Genomic DNA, 24,232 nt, shown 5'->3' on the forward strand with positions numbered 1-24,232 from the left:
TACCTGGAGCTCCAATGATCAATGGGAGTCCCTTCTGTAAGTCAGTGGTAGTGTATGAGTATTTAAGTTACTTCATTTAGAGTTGCTCATTCACAGGAGTTGAAAACATGAAGTATTTGGGAAAAAGGACAAATATTTCTTTAAAAAAAGGAAAATCCTGTTTTCCATGTCAAATACATACCTTCTTTTTGCCCCATGCTCTTCAATGCTGCTATCCCATCTTTGGGACATTAGCAAACTGAGTTCCATCTCTTCCTTTTCAATTTGTGGTTCATTTTCTTCATCATCACTGTTCTGGAGATTTCTATAGCTTCCAAGAGAATTATTTTGAGATAACGTTCTGTGTCCTCCCATTTGATACCCATCATCCTCCAAGCCAGCCAACAGGTTTATCATGGCCTGATCAGAACTACTGTCCACTGCAAAAAAAAAAGCCCACACGTACATAATTTTTACCTATAATTTTATTTTACTTGTAAATGAATGTTTAGTTATAGTTTCTCAGTAAAATAACTTTAAAATAAAGTTCCTAACCATTTTTAATCAAATAAGTAGGTAGTGATGGGAGTTGGTGGAGGCACCAGAAACACAGCTCTCTTCATGGCCACCTTATTTTCTATTTCCCTGTTTTACATCAACCTCCCTACCTGTCAGGCTCCAATCCTGACAGCCTGATACCTGTTTCTTACATTTCTTCCTTCATGCTCTGGTTCTACTAAATTCACTCTCATCAATGCTCCTCTCTCTCCAATTCCTTCCACCTTCTCACACTCAGTGAAAAAGGCTCTCTTCCTTCATTGCAGCAGTTGAAGCCATCTTCTTTTGCTCTCTTCTCTTCCTAAGTAACTTTACCTCTCTTGCCTAATCAAATTCCCATGCTGCCAACTCCCACCAACTCCTCTTCACATTCAATTCCCTCCTCAAACACGCTTCTCTGCTTTTCCTCCTATACTCCTCTGCACCCTTCACTGTCCAAGATTTTGCCTACTTTTAAAAAAAAGCAAAACTGAAAGCATCCAGGAAGACTATTCCTCCTCTCCTTCCATCCCAATTCCTTCTTTTTATTCAAAGATCTATTTTCTACTATTTGCCATTAATCCCACAAGCTGTTCCCCTGATACCATCCTTCTCTCTCTCCTTTCATCCCCAGTTTTCCTCCCTCTCAATCTTTAAATTTTCTCAATCCTTGGGCATCTTTGTTTTTGCCTTCAACTAAAGAATCATAAAAATGTAGGGCTGAAAGGAATCTCGAGAGGTCATCTAGTCCAGCCCTCCATAATGTGGCAGAACGAAGTATACTGAGACCATACCTGACAGGTGCTTGTCTAACCTGTCCTTAAAAGCCTTCAATGATGGGGATTCTTCAACCTCTCTTGGTAACCCATTTCAAATACTTAACTATCCTTATTGTTAAAAAAGTGCTGCAGATTAAGACCATTGCTTCTTGTACTACCTTCAATGGACATGGAAAACAATTGATCACCATGCTCTCTCTAACAGCTCTTAACATACCTGAAGACTGTTATCAGGTCCCCACTCAGTCTTCTTTTCTCTAGACTACACATACCCAGCTATTTTCCCAGCCTTTCCTCATAGATCAAGTTTTCTAAACTTTTCCTCATTTTTGTTGTTCTCCTCTGTACTCTCTCCAATTTGTTTACATCTTCCTTAAAGTGTGGCACCCAGAACTGGACACAGTACTCCAGCTGAGGCTTCACTAGTGTCAAATACAGTCAAACAATTCCCTTCTATGTCTTAGAAATACACCCCAGAATATTAGGCATTGTCTACACTGCAGAGTTTTGTCGGCAAAAGGCAGCTTCTGGGGGCAAAACAGTGGAGGTGTACACATTGCAATGCCCACTTTTGGTGACAAAACTCTTCAGTTTTGGCGACAAAATAAAACCACCTTGATGAGAGACAGCGTTTTTTACAGCAAAGTTAAAATGACAAAGTGTCAGTGTAAAAGCTGCCGTTCATCCCAAAGAGAATGTAAAGGCTCCCCCAGTATCACACAATGCCCGCCACTGCTCTGCTCACTGTTTTGAACTCATCTGCCCTGCAGGCATGTGCCCCTCCCCTTTCAAAGCTCTATGAAGTTCTGACAGCTCAGCATGCTGCTCTGCTCCCAGAACAAAGAGCAAATCATTAATGTGGAATGTTGTTGTCTCCTGCACTAGGCACACAGAGGCAGGCAGGCAGGGGCAGGTCTGTGTGTGTGAGAGACTGCTGTGCTGTGCAGAGCCAGGGAGGGAGGTGAAGGCTGATGTCCGCTGTGTCCCCCTCCCTCTGCCACAGAACTGGTTGCTTTCAGCGGCTGAGACAGCATGCCAACACACACACACTCCCCCAACACACTCCCTGTCACACGCTCTGGCCCCATTCACCCCTCCCCCCTTCAGCTGAAAAGCGGTTGGCAGTCTAGTAGGATGCCCATGGAACAATGGGATTGAGACACCTGCATCATGTGACAGTGAACCTGCCCCATAAGGCATTGTAAACCCTTCCCAAAGCACCCTGCAGCCAACTGCAGAGTGGGAAATCCACAATGCACTGCTCTCTGTGTCGATGCACGAGCTGCTAGTGTGGATGCACTCTGCTGACACAAGGAGCATAGTGGGACATGCAACAGTAGTTTAATTAAAGCACTTTAATTAAAGTGGCATAACTTTTGGCGACAAAACTCTGCAGGGCAGACATAGCCTTCGCTTTTTTTGCAGCTGCACCACTTTGTTGACTCATATTTAGGGCCCTACCAAATTCATGGCCACAAAAAACGCATCACAGACTGTGAAATCTGGTTTAATCAGAAGTTATGGGAATGATGCAGAAATTACTGGGTAAAATTCTGTGGCCAGTGTTATACATAGGGCCCTACCAAATTCTCAGCCATGAAAAACGCATCACAGACCATGAAATCTAGTCTTTTGTGTGCTTTTAACCTATACCATACAGATTTCATGGAGGAGACTAGAGTTTCTCAAATTGGGGGCCCTGACCCAAAAGGGAGTTGCAGGGAGTGGGGGGGGTCGCAAGATTTGGCGGGGAGGAGGAGAAGGGGCGAAACGGTATTGCCAACCTTACTTCTGCACTGCCTTCATGGCTGGGCGACCAGAGAGCAGCGGCTGTTCAGCAGGTGCCCAGCTCTGAAGGCAGCGCCCCGCCAACAGCAGAACAGAAGTAAGGGTGGCAATACTGATCCATGCCATCCTTCCTTCCTTCTGCGCAGCTGCTGGCGGCAGTTCTGCCTTCAGAGCTGGGCTCCCAACCAGCAGCCACCGCTATGCAGCTGCCCAGCTCTGAAGGCAGCACCACCACCACCATCGCAGAATTATGGGTAGCAGTACCACAATCCCGCCTACAATAAACTTGTGACGACCTCCTCCCCTCCCCCCACAACTCCTTTTTGGGTCAGGATCCCTGCAAGTACAATACCTTGAAATTTCAGATTTAAGTAGCTGAAATGATGAAATTTACTATTTTTAAAATCCTATGACCATGAAATTGACAAAAATGGACTCTGAACTTGGTAGGGCCCTACTCATATTCAATTTGTGATCCACTATAACCCCTAGATCCTTTTCAGCAATACTAACATCTAGCCAGTTATTCCCTATTATTTGTAGCTGTGCATTTGATCTCCTTCTTAAGCTCAGTACTTTGCAGATGTCTGTATTGAATTTCATCTTGTTGATTTCAATTCAAATTCAAATTCCTCTAATTTATCAAGATCCTTTTGTATCCACCTATCTTGGGGAAAAATTCTTCCCATCCCCACATACCTCTATGGAGCTGGTTTGTTAAAGCCAGCCTATGAGAGTTCTCTCTCACCCCAAACCCAGAGGAAGAGAGCTGAGAACAGTGGGAGCAATATAGGCAGTGGAGAGAACAGGCCAGCCAGACCCCCTTTCTCTCTGACCCAAATTTTGGGACTCCAGAATCTCCTTAAGCATCCCCACACCTCCTAGAGACATATGGAACAGGAACTCCTCCCAGCACCTCTAGTTGGTTGACCTGGAAGATGACAGCTTGGATTAGAGAGGAAGCAGCAGCAGAGCAGTCTTTACAAACCAGCTGGATTGATGAGAAATTATAGAAGGTGACACTGGAAGGCAACCTTCTAAACTGCAAACTCCTTGGGGCAGGGAGTGTGCCTTCCTCTGGGTTTGATACAGAACTAAATACACCGAGGGAACGCAACAGTTGCCCAGTAGCAAAGAATGTATTATTTATGTCCTGGTTATACTCACTGAAAACTGCAGTCTGATTCAGTCTATGAGATAGTGGATGAAAACTCTGACTATTTTCCATGATGTTTAAAATCGCTTCTTCATTAATAAGCGCGTCCTCCTCTTTATTAGTATCCCTATTTGGTTCTTTAAAAAATTAAACAAAACTTGAAGGAGTAATATACACCAGTGTTTCAATATGAAAGCAAAACAATTTCTAAAAATCAGTTTGTGCTATTAAAGATTTAAGTATTTACAAATTATTTTATAAGACTTCTAAAAAAGTTTCTGTGGTTCTATCGACTATGAACATTTTGATCCACAAAATGTCTTTGTGGTGGTGAAAATCCTGCATGTATTAGGCCAGATGTTGTAACTTGCTTCACATTCTTTGCACTGCTCAGGTAGCACAAAGAAAAACTAGCTCCCCAGTCCGGTATGCTACTGATACAGAGAGGACCCAAGTGCATGTAGAGAGATGGCATAGCTGGCCCCTAAGGACCGCTGGTGAAGGGTTTACTTTACTGGCGTTACAAGGAGCTAAAGTGAGGGCAAAGGTACTGTTTAGTTCAGGCAGTCTATAATGAAGAGCCAAATCCTGCTTGATTTATTCATGCAATTAGTTCCAATGGCCTAAATATGTGAATGTGTAAGGCTTGGTCCCAAAAAGTAATGTCACTGAAAACACTCACCTGTGTTCAGCTTCTTATCTTTGTGCACTTCCACCATATTGGCTGGTGAACATGGAACTGCTTTAGGAGAAAGTATTTCCGAATGTAGTGTTAACTCAGCAGAGAACTCCTCTGATCCATTACTGTAGTCCACTGACCCTGACAATGTTCTATTTAATTAAAAAAAAAATCTTTAAAATGACTATTCAGGTTAGCACAAAAGGTTATAAATCATGGGAAATGGCTGACCACTTACACAGAGAAGTCATTTTGCTTGAGGATTTCCTTAAGTCTCTTTTGAAAGATTTTTTCACTCTCTGTTGTTGGCACAAATCCACGATCTTTAAGATTTTTTAAAAAAAAGTTTTGTTATTTGGAGCTTTTATTCTGATCTATCAACACAAAAAGTGACTTGTGCATGACTGCTAGGATGATCGCTTATATTAGCAACTCACTAAATCTTTTGAAAAAATATATTTGCTTAAAACCAGTTCAAATTTGAGTGTGACAACTGTGATCAGAAACCAAAGAAAGACAGTACAATTATTACCAATGCAGCTATTATTCCTGGGGGAATTCTGCGCCACTGCGCATATGCATAATTAATGAGCCGTGCATATTTTTAATTTTTTGTGCAGAAAAAAGCTTCTTCCAGAAAGTTGCTGCAGTTCCACCTTTTTCCCACCAGAGGGTGTTGTGGCACTAGACCAGAGAAGCAGCTCCCAGCTAGCTAGGAAAGAGAAAGTGCCTGCCTTCTTCACAGTGCCTATTGGGCCAGGACAGGAGACAGGGGCTATGGGGAGACAGACAGCTGGGGGGTCAGACAGGGGCTCATAATGGCTAGTGGGGGAGGACTGACTGAGGCAGGGGCTGAATGGGAGTGGAGGCACAGGGCTATCGGGGGAGAGGGTGCAGGGCCACATAGGGACAAGGGGGTGGCTGAGTGGGGGCACAGAGACACATGGGGACAGGTGAAAGGGGTACAGGGCCAAATGCGGATGGGGTGTGGGTGTCTGAGTGAGGGTGCAGGGACACATGTGGACAGGAGGTGAAGGACACATGGGGGTGCAGGGACAGGGACAGATATGCCTAACTGAATGGGAGAGGCTAGGAGTCAGCCAGGGTCTGCATGGAGGGAAGCTCCTTGATTTTTCTAAGTACTTACGTTTATATAGTACTTTATATGTCTAGAGAACAACTCCCACTGACCTCAGTTGCAGCTGTGAGTACTCAACAGCTCTGCAAACTGGACCCTATATGTCTGAAGTTAGGCACCCAGAATATGAGAAACACAGTTAATGGCCACCTATGAAAATTTTCATGCATGTGACTTGCACATTATCACATAGGCACTATGTGGCAGAGTATTTCTCCAGGGCAGCATTAAGCTGCCTAAATCATGAGACAGTCCTTTCTCTTCCTGAAGTCTCCTACGTCATTCACCAAACATTTCCAAACTTCTCCAACAAATCAGGCAGGGGTCCTACAGAGAACAGTCTCATTGACTACACAACCTTGATTAATTCCAAGAGTACAGTTTTCCCTGTGCAATAAATTTTTAACATGACCAAAACAATGTATTTTTCTCCTAACCTGGTTTTGAGAAATAACTACACTGTTTTAACTGAAACGTCACCAAAAAAGAAAAATCAGTCTTAGGCAGACACCCTAACATCAGTCCAAATGGGTTAAGTCTGACAAAGTTATAAGCAACTGAATATAGGGTATTATAATGGAAAGTGTCATGCAACCTTAACTTTATTATACAAAGCACAGGCAACCACCTGTGTTGGGTATAATATATTCTGTTAATTAATATGATTTTGAATCATATTTTAAAATAAAAATAAAATACAAACATTGGAAATGCTCTTTCAATAAAAGAAAAACAATAAATCTCAAAAAACCTGAAACTAAATACATTAACTTCAGCTCTGTATCCTACTCACCTCTCCTATAAAAATGTTCTATAGACAAACTGCACATCACTGTACATTTCATTTACCTTGTGAATCAGATGGACTAATCTGAGAAGATTCATTCTTCTCTCTCCGGCGCTGCTTTTCATCTTCCCATATAGCTTGCAAACCAGGGTTCCTGCCAATCTGGGCTAGAATATGCCAGAACACATCAAGAAAAGGTTGTCAGGGTGAAGAAACAAATTCTTTAAATAACTCTGACAATGGCATATTTTTCCACTAATAGCTTTTGCCACATCACTGTTCGTTGCAAGTCATACCTTGCCTAGACATACTGGTATAATGCAAAGTTCTGGCGTAATTCCTCTATTTATTCCGCAGTAACCCTTGCTTTTGAAGACTCTTACTACTTAGTTGTGTGGACAAAAGTATAGCTTCTTTTGGCACCCATGCCAATATTAATTCAGCATTCATTAAGCAAGATGTGGAAAACCAAAATAACTGAAATTTTACATCTTTTTCTTAACAGGCCAAAAAAACCTCCTGAGCCCCATTACTGAGATTCTCTGTTATTCCTGTGATGCTTCGCTATTCTTCTAATCACCTGCTTTCTCCTCTCTCCAATTTCCATTTTATAGTTCATGTTTATCATAGAGTTTTGTACTCCATCACTAGAGTATCTGAGTGCCTTATTATTTATATTGTATGCAGTATATCAGATGCTGCAATCAGGGTTTAGGCTTCATTGTGCTAGGCATTATAATATGACAATATAAATCCCTGCCCTGAAGAGCATTACATACAGAGTAATTAGCAATTCACCTTCAACATCCAATCGATTTAAAATATCAGCAGCTACAGCATCCACCTCCAATTCGCAGGTACTCTGTGGTTCAACACCATCTAATATTAAAGAGCTGCAATGAAATAAATATCACAGTCAGATGGGTTAATTTTATAATGATTTTATAAAAAGGAATCTCACAAAACTGGGTCACCGGGCAACAAAATGGCAGATGAAATTAAATGCTGATAAATGCACATTGGAAAACTTAATCTCAACTATACATACAAAACGGTGGGGTCTAAATTAGCTGTTACCACTTAAGGAAGAGATCATGGGGTCATTGTGGATAGTTTTCTGAAAAGACCCACATAAATATAGTGGCAGTCAAAAAGCGAAGAGAATTGTAGGAATTATTAGGAAAGTGACAGATAAGACGACAGAAAATATAATGCCACTATATAAATCCATGATACACCCACAACTTGAATACTGCGTACAGTTCTGATTGCCCCACCTCAAAAAAGATATATTATAGAATCATAGACTTTAAAGTCAGAAGGAACCATTATGATTGTCTAGTCTGACCTCCTGCACAACGCAGGCCACAGAATCTCACCCACCCACTCCTGTAACAAATCCCTAACCTATGTCTGAGCTATTGAAGTCTTCAAATCGTGGTTTAAAGACTTCAAGGTGCAGAGAATCCTTCAGCAAGTGACAGGTGCCCCACGCTGCAGAGGAAGGCGAAAAACTCCCATGGCCTCTGCCAATCTACCCTGCAGGAAAACTCCTTCCTGACCCCAAATACAGCGATCAGCTAAACCCTGAGCACATGGGCAAGACTCACCAGCCAGACACCCAGGAAAGAATTCTCTGTAGTAACTCAGACCCCACCCCATCCAACACCCCATCACAGGCCATTGGGCATATTTACCATTAATAGTCAAAGATCAATTAATTGCCAAAATTAGGCTATCCCATCATACCATCCCCTGCATAAACTTATCAAGCTTAGTCTTGAAGTCAGATATGTCTTTTGCCCCCACTGGTCCCCTTGGAAGACTGTTCCAGAACTTCACTCCTCTGATGATTAGAAATCTTTGTCTAATTTCAAGTCTGAACTTCCTGATGGCCAGTTTATATCCATTTGTTCTTGTGTCCACATTGGTACTGAGCTTAAATAATTCCTCTCCCTCCCTGGTATTTATGCCTCTGATATATTTATAAAGAGCAATCGTATCTCCCCCCAGCCTTCTTTTGGTTAGGCTAAACAAGCCCAGCTCTTTGAGTCTCCTTTCATAAGACAGGTTTTCCATTCTCGGATCATCTTAGCAGCCCTTCTCTGTACCTGTTCCAGTTTGAATTCATCCTTCTTAAGCACGGGAGACCAGAACGGCACACAAAATTGGAAAAAGTACAAAGGGCAACAAAAATTATTAGGGACATGGAACAGCTCCCATATGAGATTAAAAAGACTGGGACTGATCATCTTAGAAAAGAGAGGACTAAGGAGGGATATGATGGAGGTCTATAAAATCACGAATGGTGTGCAAAAAATGAATAGGGAAGTGTTATTTACCACTTCACATAACACACGATCCAGGGGTCACCCAATGAAATTAACAGGCAGCAGGTTTAAAACAAACAAAGGAAGTACTTCTTCACACTATGCACAGTCAACCTGTTGCCAGAGGATGTTGAGAAGACCAAAAGTATAACTGGGTTAAAAAAAGAATTAGATAAGTTCATGGAGGATAGGTATATCCATGGCAATTGGCCAGGCTGGTAATGAATGCAATCCCATGTTCTGGGCGTCCCTGAGCCTTTGACTGCCAGAAGGTGAAAGTGGACAACAGGGGATGGATCACTCGATAATTGCCCTGTTCTGTTCAATCCCTCTGAAGCATCTGGCACTGGCCACCACTGTTGGAAGACAAGATACTGGACTAGATGGACCACAGGTCTGACCCAATATGGCCATTTTTACGTTCATGTTAATATAAGATGCTAAGCGGCTCACTTAAGGGGCTAGGCACATTTTCTGAAAGATTCTCAAGCCCTGTTACTCACACAGTCTCTAGACTGTAAAGGAAACTGGGTAGTTTATCACATTACCACTAATCCAGTAAATTGACTATGAAATCTTATGTCAGATATAATTAAATTTTTACGTGGTTAGAAGTGCTTCTTCGTATTTGAGCATAGCTCTCTAAGAAAATAATTAATACAATTTCTGTTAAAGAGAAAGAACAGGAATTTCAAATTTAAGACTGATGCTCTGTCCTTAACTCAGGTTAATGGCAGGAAAGGCCCTTCAGAGTTCATAAAGGCAGAATCAATAAATATTACTGTTCCGTATTTGGAAAGAGGCTGGATGATATATTCACAACTTACAGTGATAAATATTACCTATTCCAAAAGTAACTAAGAAGCATGTTAAACAGAAAATGCTAAGGTTAAACATTCTGAAATATGCAGAACCCAATAATTTGCACCAAGAGTTTTAAAAATTGACTATACCCCAAATTAAAAAACACAGTAAAAGAACTAAAAAAGAGCCACCGTGGCTTAACAACTATGTAAAAGAAGCAATGAGAGATAAAAAGGCATCTTTTAAAAAGTGGAAGTCAAATCCTAGTGAGGTAAATAGAAAGGAGCATAAACACTGCCAAATTAGTTTGAAGAACAGCTAGCCAAAAACTCAAAAGGTAATAACAAAATGTTTTTTAACTACATCAAAAGCAGAAAGTCTGCTAAACAACCAGTGGGGCCACTGGATGATTGAGACAGAAAAGGAGCACTTAAAGACGACGAAGTCAACGCAGAAAAGCTAAATGAATTCTTTGCTTCAGTCTTCACGGCTGAGGATGTTAGAGAGATTCCCAAACCTGAGCCATCTTTTGTAGGTGACAAATCTGAGGAATTGTCACAGATTGAAGTATCACTAGAGGAGGTTTTGGAATTAATTGAGAAACTTAAAAATAACAAGTCACTGGGACCAGATGGCATTCACCCAAGAGTTCTGAAAGAACTCAAATGTGAAATTGCAGAACTATTAATTGTGGTTTGTAACCTGCCCTTTAAATCAGCTACTGTACCCAATGACTGGAAGATAGCTAATGTAACGCCAATATTTAAGAAGGGCTCTAGAGGTGATCCTGGCAATTACAGACAGGTAAGTCTGACGTCAGTACCGGGCAAATTAGCTGAAACAATAGTAAAGAATAAAATTGTCAGACTCATAGAAGAACATAAATTGTTGCGCAAAAGTCAACATGGTTTCTGTAAAGGGAGATCATGTCTTACTCATCTATTAGAGTTCTTTGAGGGGGTCACCAAACATGTGGACAAGGGGGATCCAGTGGACATAGTGTACTTAGATTTCCAGAAAGCCTTTGACAAGGTCCCTCACCAAAGGCTCTTATGTAAATTAAGTTTTCCTGGGATAAGAGGGAAGATCCTTTCATGGATTGAGAACTGGTTAAAAGACAGGGAACAAAGGGTAGGAATAAGTGGTAAATTTTCAGAATGGAGAGGGGGTAACCAGTGGTGTTAGTAACCAGTGGTGTTCCCCAAGGGTCAGTCTTAGGACCAATCCTATTCAACTTATTCATAAATGATCTGGAGAAAGGGGTAAACAGTGAGGTGACAAAGTCTGCAGACGATACTAAACTGCTCAAGATAGTTAAGACCAAAGCAGACTGTGAAGAACTTCAAAAAGATCTCACAAAACTAAGTGATTGGGCAACAAAATGGCAAATGAAGTTTAATGCGGATAAATGTAAAGTAATGCACATTGGAAAGAATAACCCCAACTGTACATACAATATGATGGGGCTAATTTAGCTACAACTAATCAGGAGAAAGATCTTGGAGTCATCATGGATAGTTGTCTGAAGACGTCCACGCAGTGTGCAGCGGCAGTCAAAAAAGCAAACGGGATGTTAGGAATCATTAAAAAAAGGGATAGAGAATAAGATGGAGAATATCTTATTGCCCTTGTATAAATCCATGGTATGCCCACATCTTGAATACTGCATACAGATGTGGTCCCCTCATCTCAAAAAAGATATACTGCCCTTCAGAAAAGGGCAACTAAAATGATTAGGAGTTTGGAACGGGTCCCATATGAGGAGAGATTAAAGAGACTAGGACTTTTCAGCTTGGAAAAGAGGAGACTAAGTGGGGGATATGATAGAGATATATAAAATCATGAGTGGTGTGGAGAAAATGAATAAGGAAAAGTTATTTACTTGTTCCCATAATATAAGAACTAGGGGCCACCAAATGAAATTAATGGGTAGCAGGTTTAAAACAAATAAAAGGAAGTTCTTCACTCAGCACACAGTCAACCTGTGGAACACCTTGCCAACTCCTTGAGGTTGTGAAGGATAGGATTATAACAGGGTTTAAAAGAGAACTGGATAAATTCCTGGAGGTTAAGTCCATTAATGGCTAGTAGCCAGAATGGGTAAGGAATGGTATCCCTCATCTCTGTCTGTCAGAGGGTGGAGATGGATGGCAGGAGAGAGATCACTTGATCATTACCTGTTAGGTTCACTCCTTATGGGGCACCTGGCATTGGCCACTGATGGTAGACTGGATACTGGGCTGGATGGACCTTTAATCTGACCCAGTATGGTCATTCTTATTTTCTTATGACTCTCATCCATTGATGTTGATATTTAACAATTTTTAGAATACTGAGCTAGCTCCAGAGGACTGGAAAAACCAATTTTTATAAGAACAAACAGGATAACTTGTGTAACCAGGATGGATGATTTATATCAGAGTGAATAAATCATTGATTTTAATCATGATTTAAATGAGGAAGCAAGAAATCTTGATTTACATCATTGCTTTAAATCTTGTTTCGCATTTGTACTTTTTAGTTATTTTTCAGGAGGCAAGCATTACAGGGATCATTCAAGGCAGCAACTAAACAGTGCCTGGCTGAATGCATCACAAAGACACATTACTGGGACTCATTGTCAAAATACTTCTTCAAAGCCTCCCTGATTCAAATAGCCCCCCTGCTGAGCTCCTCTAATTACCCTGATATCTGACCATTTAAAATCACCAGCCAACCGATCCACCTCATCACTCCACCTCTAGGGAAACTTTTCCCCCTTCTCTTTGCAAATGTTATGCGATACACAGCAGGCTGCTATGACCATTGGAATATTTTCCTCAATGAGGTTTAACCTGCCAAAAAGGCAAAGCCAGCGACTTTTTAATCTGCCAAAGGCACATTCAACAGTTATTCAGTGCCTGTTGTTGAAGAGCTCTTTGCTTCTTCTCGGTTTCCCTCTTACTTCCATGAGCCATGTGAGCAAGGGGATTCCCAGGATCATTATGAGCATATGGTCCATCCCCCATAGAAATCTTCTGGAAAGAAATCCCAGTATGTAGCTTTCTATATAGTCCAGTGTTCCTAAAGATGCGTGCATCTTGAATTTTCCCTCAACAACCCATATTGATGTGCGTGAAATGGCCCCGGTGATCCACCAGCGCCTGTAAAGACCATGGAAAAGTAGCCCTTTCAGTTGATGTACTCCATTACAAGACGGTCTGGTGCCAAAATTGGGATATGCATTCCATCTATTGCCCTACCACAGTCAGGGAATCCCATTGCTGCAAAACCATCAATTATTTCATGCACATTACCCAGAGTCACAGTCCTTCATAGCAGGAGGCAATTAAAAGCCCAGCACGCTTGCTTTACCGCAACTCCCATGGTGGATTTTCCAACCCCAAACTGATTTGTGAGTGACTGGTAGCAGTCTGGATTTGCCAGCTTCCACAAAGCGATCGCCACTCACTTTTCCACTGTGATGGCAGCTCTCATTCTGGTGGTCCTTGTGCCACAGGGCAGGGGTGAGTTCTGCACACAGTTCGAGGAAGGTGGCTTTGTGCATCCAAAAGTTCGGCAGCCACTGTTTGTCACCCCATACATGCATCACAATACGATCTCACTACTCAGTGCTTGTTTCCCGAGCCCAATACCAACAGTCCACCATGTGCAGCTGTTCCATGAATGTCAACAGCAATCTTGAATTGTTTCTTTCCATTACACACAGCAGGGCAGGCACCACAGATTTTCTTTCTATTTCTCAGCTCATGAAATACTGTAGGACTAGTCATGCTGTGTTCTTAACGCTCATCACCAGACTGGTCAGCAGTTCTGGATCCATGCTTTCAGGCAAAGATCAAGGGCGCACAGTTTACAGGGCTGTTTAAAAACGGCATGAAACCGAATCAGAAGCTCGTGGCGTGATGGAATGGAAAGGAAAGAACTGCATCATGGAACAATGAGCACGTCTGCATGATGCATTACAATTCATTCTGAGATCTCCCAGTGGCAGAGGGCTGCAAGTTGCACAGTAGGATAGCTACCCATGATGCAATGCTCTCTTGTCGATGCAAGAGCACTGACTGGGGACGGGCTCTGCCGATTAAAGGAGTGTTGTGTGGACATGCACAACCGATGTAATTAAAGCAGCATATGATAGTCGACGTAACTTAATTTGACTTAACTCTGTAGCGTAAACAAGGCATTAGTCAGATATTGGAAGTGGAATACAAGTTTTCCTGCTTTTTCAACTCCCAATTACTTTCTTAACTTTAAATAAATTAGTCATTGAACTGAAAGAGTTGAATAAACTGAAAAGAAGAAAATACTTTCTCTGCATCTGCAGAAGAAGCTACTGCTGTCAAAAGCTGACCTTTGAACAACTCCCCTACCTGTCCAAGGTCATCACCAGAAGCAGGCTCCCCACCGACAGACCAGGAGACATCCACTTAAAGCGGCCCCAGACCTTGCCAGAATAACAGATGCAACCTGAAGACATATTTCTACTGCTACAATGATCAACCCCCCCCCCCCCCCGCAACACACCTTTCAAGATCCATGGATCCTAAATCTGCCTATCATAACATGTGGTATACCTTATCCAGAGCACTAAAGGCCCCAACAACAACTATGTGGGTGAAACCAGACAATAACTACTCTCTTGAATGAACTCACACAGGAAAATGATAAAAGACAAAAAACATCCCATCACCTGTGGGTGAACACTTTTCACAAAAAGAAAAGGAGTACTTGTGGCACCTTAGAGACTAACAAATTTATTTGAGCATAAGCTTTCATGAGCTACAGCATCCGATGAAGTGAGCTGTAGCTCACGAAAGCTTATGCTCAAATAAATTTGTTAGTCTCTAAGGTGCCACAAGTACTCCTTTTCTTTTTGTGAATACAGACTAACACGGCTGCTACTCTGAAACTTTTCACAAAGTGATCACTCTATATCTGACCTATCAGTCCTCATCCTCAAAATAAACCTGCACAACACTTTCAAAAGATGAGCCTGAAAAGCTTAAATTCATAACTGTGCTAGACTCTAAAAATCATGGACAGAACAGAGACTGGATTTTTGGCTTATTACCACAATCCGTAACCCACTACCTCATACCCCTTTTTGTTCTATGACTACAGAGGTGTTAACAGGCCACTCCACCTTGAATGGTTCCTTAGAATATGTGCTAACTACCTATGCTAAACAATCTGTTCCACTTAGTATTTAGCTGTGATGCTCAGAGTATCTTTCCCAGAGCCGAAGAAAGGCTCTGTGTAACTTGAAAGCTTGTCTCTCTGACCAATAGAAGTTGGTCCAATAAAAAATATTGACTCACTTAATTTGTCTCAATAATATCCTAGGACCAACACAACTGCATAAAAGCTAATGTAGTACTTCAGCAAACTTTGGTTCCATGTGCTCAGCTCAGTTCAATGATCTGACTCTTTAAAACTTTGGCAGCAAATATATATTGCTTAATATTTTTATTTAAAATATTTTAATAAATTATTGCAAGTTTAGGTCTTAACATAGGTTGTCATAATTTCAAATTTAATTTTAAATAGATTTTTGAAAAGAAAAATGCATTTAATTTTAAATTTAAAAAAATCAAATTTTTATTTTAAAAAAATCATCAATTATCTTCCCTGTGAGTAATGATAAGCTAGTTAGCTTGACACTGATCTCAAGAAAAAGCATGGAAAAGTTGATGAGAGATGTAATTAGTAAAGAATTCAAGGTTGGCAGCATAATTAATGCCAATAAATGCAGTTTTATGGAAAATATACCTTGCCAGACAAACCTGATATTTTTTGAGATCACAAGTTTGGTTGACAAATCATATACTTAGACTTCTCTAAGGCATTTGACTTAGTACTGTACAACATTTTGATTAAAAAATTAGAACTATACAAAAATCAATGCAGCACATATTACATTGATTTAAACTGACTATCTGATCGTTATTGGAACAATTTACATAGATATGTTTTGGATCTTCCATCACTTGTAGTCTTAAAATCAAGATTGGATGTACTTCTAAAATGATATATCTTAACTCAGCCAGAACTTCTGGGCTTGATGTAGGTATCCCTTGATAAAATTCTATGGCTTATATTATGCAGGCCAGAATAGATTATTATAATAGCCCTTCAGGCCTTAAACTCTATGAATCTGAGCGATGGATAGAATGCTTGATCTTATTATGGATTTTTGTGGCTGTTTCCACCAGAAGAAATTTTTTTTAAATGGGAAAATTTTACTATTTACTTTCTTGCCAATCTGGGTGCTCAGAATAACTAAGTAATCTCAGCCCAACTAAACTAGAGTCTTTGGAAGCAGGAACGTAAAGACAGTAGATGGTAAACCAAGTTGAGGTTAATAAGAAGAGTAGACTCAATTTCAAAATATTTTAAAATGACGGTGTGATGTTGCATTTTATACCATATGGGAGACAAAATTCATAGGGTTAACACTCAGTTTAAGTTATAGACAGCAGATAAGCAACAGTTAGGAGATCTTCAGAATTCCCTGATGAATCAAGGTCTCTTGTGATGCCTCAATTTTATTTACGCACAGCTTTCTAGTCTAAAGCAGTGGATGTGTATCATAGACCATGCCATTTCCATCTTCTTTATACTTTAATGTATGCATATAGATATAGGGCAGTATACTACACTGGGATTTTAATAGGATACTATAAGCTTTTTTAAACTCCAAAATATACTGTCCTCCAAAATAAATCCCATTTAACATACCTGGATCACTCTGTGATTAATTGGACTGCCACAGGATTATCACAATTTCTATTAAAACCAAAACTGTAAGACAATTTTCTAGACAGTTTCTGGACACTCCCAGAAAAAGTAGACATTCAGGCACAATTCCTAGTTATTATCACTTACACAAACTGCCACCAGCAAGGATTGGCAATGCTTTCTGATCACTGGTCCAGAACCATTGCTTAGAAAACTTTATTAGACATTGAAATATTTATAATGGATTGGCAAATTGTTTCTAGTTCTGGCAGGTTGTGAAATATAAGACCTTAACATTTTTCAGCATCTCCTATTTCCATTTTTTTTCCTGAAAATTTGAGGTATTATTGGTTGTCAGTTAAGTAAAACTTCAATAGTTCAACAAGACTTAAAAAGAGGATTTGTGTCTTTGTGCAAGGGGAACTACTGCAAAGTCTAAAGGCTTCTCAAGTCCATTGCTGCTGTTATTGTACTTCCTCTGTATGGAATTCCTCTTTCCATGTCCAAGAAAAGTTACAACAGCACACCTGAGTTAAGTGGAGAAAATATCAGAGTATCTTTTTCTCTCTAAATCAGGTACCTTTATCACATTACATAAATAGGTCTTTGTAGTTCCTGACGAAGAATCAGGAACTGCTTATTGCATCAACAGCAGCATGGGACTCTAGCAGCCTCTTAAATGACATTGTCCTTTTACTGCAGTTCCCACTTCTAGAAAATACTAACTTTTTAAATTTTATTGAAATACTGGTAAGTTTCAATAGCTGACATTTAATAACAAATATTTTTTCAGTATCTTTAATGATATTAATACTTTAGAATAAAATCATTCTGATTAATAGTGTGTGAAAGAGATAACTTTTTTTATATTATTTTTGCATAAAGCCCTGGATTTTGAGATTAATGTTTTACCAGCATTTGAAATCTAGGTGTCTACATTTTTAAATGGTATATAGCTTTAGTTTTAGCTGTATTAATTCTCAAGATATACACTATCAGGTGAGAATTGAAAGTGGAGGTAAGGTATGATAGAAATCAGACCAGTGTGATTTTCTGCTTAATATCTCACAAACTATCAGAACTAGAAAGCTAAAAACTCTTGTTTTTCCAGTGATGTATCGCAGTACTTCTCAACTATGGGTTGCAACTCCTGGAAGGTGAGGGAGGGGGCAAAGAGTCAGTAAAGGCAACAAGGAGGATTGTGAGGCTTTGAAAATTTTATTATAGCTCTAAAGCAAAAGAAATAAAGTTTTGAGAATAACTTCTGGACAACCAAAACCTTCAAAGTTTGTGAGGTCAAATTTAGTAGTTGTAGGATTAGTTGTATTATATAAACTTACTGATACATTTTTTACTCTTGCTTTTATAGAAAATGTCAGGGGATTGTGAAAATTTTTGACTTTGTATAAGGAGTCAGCAATCTGTAAAGGATGAGAAACACAGGTATATAGTATTCATTAATATCTGAGCGGTTAGTGAAATATCAGAAATTAACATGGTTATTAGTTTCTTCCACCATCAGTGCTATTTTGAAGCTGGTGCAGGACTGAAAAATAGCAAGCCATTGACCTCAGACCATTGTCATGTTTAGTTCTTGGCCAGGTGAAAACCCTCAGATTCAGTCATCTACTCTAAAAAAATTCCTATGGCTAGCATTTCAGTCCCTTCCTTTACTAACTAAGCAGAAAGCACAAATCTTTTTCTAGGTAAAAATATGCCCCCTGATAGGGTAGATCTGCAAATAAGGGAATAGCAAGACCTGTAATAGATCAGGTCTGAGGACAACACCATCGTCACCCCGAGCGCCAGGGGCATGCTGGAGAGGACCCTGAAGGCAGCCATCCACTTGCTGTACATGGAAGCCCTGAAATGTAAACCGGACCAGGGTAAAGCCTTCGAACTGACCAGCAAGTGGGACGCCAGCAACCACTTCCTCGCCGGGGGCGGCTTCACCCATTTCGCCGACTGGCGGTTCATCCACCGCACCCGGCTCAACTGCGTCCCGCTCAACGGAGCTGTCCGCCACGGGAACCGAGACAAGCGTTGCAGGAAGTGCAGCTTCTCCAACGAGACCCTGCCCCATGTCCTGTGCAGCTGCAAGCCCCACTCCAGAGCCTGGCAGCTGCGCCACAAGGCCATCCAGGACCGCCTAGTGAAAGCCATCGCACCGCGCCTGGGGGAGGTCGCCGTGAACTGCGCCATCCCCGGCACTGACAGCCCGTTGCGACCCGATGTGGTAGTCACCAATGAGGCCCAGAAAAAGATCATCCTCATCGACATCACGGTCCCCTTCGAGAACAGGACCCCAGCCTTCCGAGAAGTCCGAGCTCGGAAGCTGGAAAAATACGCCCCCCAGCCGACACCCTGAGAGCGAAGGGCTACGAGGTGCAGATGGATGCCCTGATCGTCGGAGCCCTGGGCGCTTGGGACCCCTGCAACGAGTGTGTGCTGCGGACCTGTGGGATCGGTCGACGCTACGCACGGCTCATGCGGCGCCTCATGGTCTCGGATGGCCCAGGGACATCTACATCGAACACATCACCGGCCACCGACAGTACCAGGAGGTGTGAGCCGGTACGACATCGTGCATCCACTATGGGAAAGGGACTGAGAGGGACTGAAAGAGACTGCAAACTTTTTCCATTGGACCGTATGAAATGGAACCATAAACTCACTGAACATTAAATCCCACCAAATGAGGGTAGATCCATCCCCATCATCATATCCGCTCATTATACTCCACACCTGAACATAGCCACTATATGGACAACATACCCCCATATCTCAATGTCTGTACTTTGACCGGTTAAACTTTTACCCCCAATCAGGGAGACTGCAGATTATGTATTCCTTACACCACCAGCTCCTAACAAAATTTCACACCCCTTGATAATCTATACCTTATTCCCTGATAACCAGAAACTTCTATGCTTGAACTCTGTACCGTTTCCTTTTTATTTCAACATTATCTTAATAAAATTATTAAATATGTATTGGGTTTACATCTCATGCCCTCCGTTGCCAGTTTGGAGGCATTATTATAGCTGTAAGCAGAGTCAGGATGAGCTCCACCCTGACATCCGGTGGTGAGGTGTGACAAGTTGTGGAAAAGAACTTCAGGGGCTGATCTCATTTGCATAGGCACACCCACCCCGCCTAGAATGAGCCCATAGCTGCCCAAATGGTCACTTTGGCTGCTGTGGGATCCCCAGTGTCTCTGTTATTGGGGCAGGAAGAATAAATTGTTATTACCCTGATTATGGGAATCAAGGACAGTGGAACTGTACTTGGCCTTTTGTTATGATGGAGAGACTCGCCATCAACTAAGTAGCACTTGCTAGGCAAGGGACATGGGTTCCAAAACTCTGAATTGAGAGAGGCTGGGGACAGGTATTAATACTTGGTGGCATGGGCCCCCTGGTGAGGGCCTTACATGCTAATTGCACTTCCTCCTCTCCTCCACTGTGGAATATCAGAGCTACAAGCCATTACCCTATGATCCCACTGAGAGTTACCAAAAGCAACTACAGCAATTGCTCAAGAAACTTCCTGAAAAAGCACAAGATCAAATCCGCACAGACACACCCCTGGAACCCCGACCTGGGATATTCTATCTACTACCCAAGATCCATAAACCTGGAAATCCTGGGCGCCCCATCATTTCAGGCATTGGCACCCTGACAGCAGGATTGTCTGGCTATGTAGACTCCCTCCTCAGGCCCTACGCTACCAGCACTCCCAGCTACCTTCGAGACACCACTGACTTCCTGAGGAAACTTCAATCCATCGGTGATCTTCCTGATAACACCATCCTGGCCACTATGGATGTAGAAGCCCTCTACACCAACATTCCACACAAAGATGGACTACAAGCCGTCAGGAACACTATCCCCGATAATGTCACGGCTAACCTGGTGGCTGAACTTTGTGACTTTGTCCTTACCCATAACTATTTCACATTTGGGGACAATGTATACCTTCAGATCAGCGGCACTGCTATGGGTACCCGCATGGCCCCACAGTATGCCAACATTTTTATGGCTGATTTAGAACAACGCTTCCTCAGCTCTCGTCCCCTAAAGCCCCTACTCTACTTGCGCTATATTGATGACATCTTCATCATTTGGACCCATGCAAAAGAAGCCCTTGAGGAATTCCACCAGGATTTCAACAATTTCCATCCCACCACCAACCTCAGCCTGGTCCAGTCCACACAAGAGATCCACTTCCTGGACACTACAGTGCTAATAAACAATGGTCACATAAACACCACCCTATACCAGAAACCTACTGACCGCTATTCCTACCTGCATGCCTCCAGCTTTCACCCTGACCACACCACACGATCCATCGTCTACAGCCAAGCTCTGCGATACAACCGCATTTGCTCCAACCCCTCAGACAGAGACAAACACTTACAAGGTCTCTGTCAAGCTTTCTTACAACTACAATACCCACCTGCAGAAGTAAAGAAACAGATTGATAGAACCAGAAGAGTTCCCAGAAGTTACCTACTACAGGACAGGCCTAACAAAGAAAATAACAGAACGCCACTAGCCGTCACCTTCAGCCCCCAACTAAAACCCCTCCAACGCATTATTAAGGATCTACAACCTATCCTAAAGGATGACCCAACACTCTCACAAATCTTGGGAGACAGGCCAGTCCTTGCCTACAGACAGCCCCGCAACCTGAAGCAAATACTCACCAACAACCACATACCACACAACAGAACCACTAACCCAGGAACTTATCCTTGCAACAAAGCCCGTTGCCAATTCTGCCCACATATGTATTCAGGGGACACCATCACAGGGCCTAATAACATCAGCCACACTATCAGAGGCTCGTTCACCTGTACATCCACCAATGTGATATATGCCATCATGTGCCAGCAATGCCCCTCTGCCATGTACATTGGTCAAACTGGACAGTCTCTACGTAAAAGAATAAATGGACACAAATCAGATGTCAAGAATTATAACATTCATAAACCAGTCGGAGAACACTTCAATCTCTCTGGTCACGCAATCACAGACATGAAGGTCGCTATCTTAAAACAAAAAAACTTCAAATCCAGACTCCAGCGAGAAACTGCTGAATTGGAATTCATTTGCAAATTGGATACTATTAATTTAGGCTTAAATAGAGACTGGGAGTGGCTAAGTCATTATGCAAGGTAGCCTATTTCCTCTTGTTTTTTCCTACCCCCCGCCTCCCCCCAGATGTTCTGGTTTAACTTGGATTTAAACTTGGAGAGTGGTCAGTTTGGATGAGCTATTACCAGCAGGAGAGTGAGTTTGTGTGTGTATGGGGGTGGGGGGGATGTGAGAAAACCTGGATTTGTGCTGAAAATGGCCCACCTTGATTATCATGCACATTGTAGGGAGAATGGTCACTTTGGATGAGCTATTACCAGCAGGATAGTGAGTTTGTGTGTGTGGTTTTTGGGAGGGGGGTGAGGGGGTGAGAGAACCTGGATTTGTGCAGGAAATGGCCCAACTTGATTATCATGCACATTGTGTAAAGAGTTGTCACTTTGGATGGGCTATCACCAGCAGGAGAGTGAATTTGTGTGGGGGGTGGAGGGTGAGAAAACCTGGATTTGTGCTGGAAATGGCCCAACCTGATGATCACTTTAGATAAGCTATTACCAGCAGGACAGTGGGGTGGGAGGAGGTATTGTTTCATATTCTCTGTGTATATATAAAGTCTGCTGCAGTTTCCACGGTATGCATCCGATGAAGTGAGCTGTAGCTCACGAAAGCTCATGCTCAAATAAATTGGTTAGTCTCTAAGGTGCCACAAGTACTCCTTTTCTTAGAGCTAATTTTGATTCCATTAGGAGTCTAGTTACAGGCTGCTGAGCTGAATTCACTCTGGGCTAATGGTGCACCAGCACTGAGGCTCCCCTACTACAAGCTGAAATCACAAAAAAGCTAAACTTACTAAGAGCTGAAATCACTGAGTGTTGTGTTAAATAGTGGGGGAGCCTGAAGATATATGGTGGAGCAGTTTGCAGAACGGCTTGTGGAGCAGAGCAGTTTGTGGGACGGCAAGCAGAGCCGCTTGTGGAGCACAGCAGATTGCGGGATGGTGAGCAGAGCAGAGCATTGCAGTTTGCGGGATGGCAAGCAGAGCGGCTGGTGGAGCAGAGCAGTTTGTTGGATGCCTAGAGCAGCTCATGGGGTGGCTGGCAGAGCGGAGCCCCATGGAGAGGTGGGGCCATCAGCTGTGGACCACATAAGGTGCTCCTTAACCCCCACTCTCTCCCTCTCCCCCCCCCCCCAAACTCTACTCAGGTTGGGAGCTATAATTCTGTAGATAAAATTTCGAACTCTGGAGCTGCCCTGACTAGGGACAGAGACTTTTGGGTCGTTGGGACTTTGGGTTGCTGGACAAAGGGAAAGGACATGCCCCAGTTTGCTTGGGGTGGGTTTTTTGCTCATGGGTTGTGTTATGAATCCTGTCGGTGGTGTTTCCCCCAACATAATGCCACATTGTTTCTCTCTGTTATTAAAAGGCTTTTTGCTATACTCAGACTATGTGCTTGCGAGAGGGGAAGTATTGCCTCTTGGAGGCGCCCAGCAGGGGTGGTATATATTTGTCCCAGGTCACTGGGTGGGGGCTCGAGCTGGTTTTGCATTGTGTTATTGGAATGGAACCCCTAGATACTGAACCTGGCCCTTGTTGCTGCCAACTTTGACAGGCAGAAGGGTTACATAGCAAAGCTCTGTCGTTTTTATTTCTCTTAAAAATTTCTGCTTTAAAAAAAGGAGAGAGAACTCATACACTTAAAATCTGTTCCACCAGAATGAGGAGTACTCTTGAAAAACTACATCTGGAGCAGAAGATTCACATTTTTTGGCACTTGTGGCCAGCTTCTAATATCTGAAGTCTCTCATGTTTTACATGCCACATTTCTTGGACAGACTGACTGATGACTGAGATCAGTAACTACTGTATTTTGTTTTCCTGTGACACAGAAAACTTGCAGGGCTTTGAGATGCCCTTCCAGTCAATTCAACTTATTTCTTCCAGAAGTCTGGCTTTCCCTATCACCAACTGCTGATCAGGACTGCCCAGTTTCCAGGGTTACTGAACCTCTGATCCCTTTGCAACCTTCTTGAAGGTACCCCACTTAGGTACCTCCTCAGGCCTTTAACCGTCAACTTGCTCTAGACAGGCAAGATCCCACAGTCCTCTCTCTTCAGATCAGGGACTTAGGCTGCAGACTCCCGCAATTCACTGCGATTATCTCAGCAGGTCTGACTTTAATACAGGACTTTTATTTCTGAACCTGCATTGCTGTTCTCTCAGGGGCAATGACAAAGTTAGCAAGTGACCAGCAAACTTTCAAAAAGCAAAGTATTATTATTGCAGACCAAAAGCATTACAGAGACTACACATCTTAAAAAACAATAAACAGCTTATACAGGTGTAGCTTACCTGGCAGTTATCTGTCTTCCATATGGAGACTGCTAGGATTTAAAGTACTTTTAATACTCCACATG

The 24,232-nt window shown here is 42.2% G+C and overlaps 1 protein-coding gene across 2 annotated transcripts in view; it reads right to left on the bottom strand.

Annotated features, from left to right (window-relative positions):
- Positions 1–24,232, bottom strand: part of REV3L (REV3 like, DNA directed polymerase zeta catalytic subunit) — a 258,653-nt gene that overhangs the window by 103,786 nt on the left and 130,635 nt on the right. The window contains exons 1-7 of one of the 2 annotated variants that reach the window (XM_077812950.1): positions 21,574–21,596; positions 7,642–7,736; positions 6,906–7,010; positions 5,157–5,241; positions 4,922–5,070; positions 4,251–4,376; positions 182–419 (exon numbers count right to left, since the gene is read on the bottom strand). In XM_077812950.1, the coding sequence (XP_077669076.1) occupies positions 182–419; positions 4,251–4,376; positions 4,922–5,070; positions 5,157–5,241; positions 6,906–7,010; positions 7,642–7,736; positions 21,574–21,581 (806 nt within the window). In that variant the 5' untranslated portion in view covers positions 21,582–21,596. Of the gene's footprint in view, positions 1–181; positions 420–4,250; positions 4,377–4,921; positions 5,071–5,156; positions 5,242–6,905; positions 7,011–7,641; positions 7,737–21,573; positions 21,597–24,232 lie in introns of those variants that run through there. The other variant, XM_077812949.1, reaches the window with a different exon arrangement.

Source organism: Eretmochelys imbricata, chromosome 3 (genome assembly GCF_965152235.1).
Source record: "Eretmochelys imbricata isolate rEreImb1 chromosome 3, rEreImb1.hap1, whole genome shotgun sequence".
In the NCBI taxonomy this organism is placed as follows: domain Eukaryota; kingdom Metazoa; phylum Chordata; order Testudines; family Cheloniidae; genus Eretmochelys; species Eretmochelys imbricata.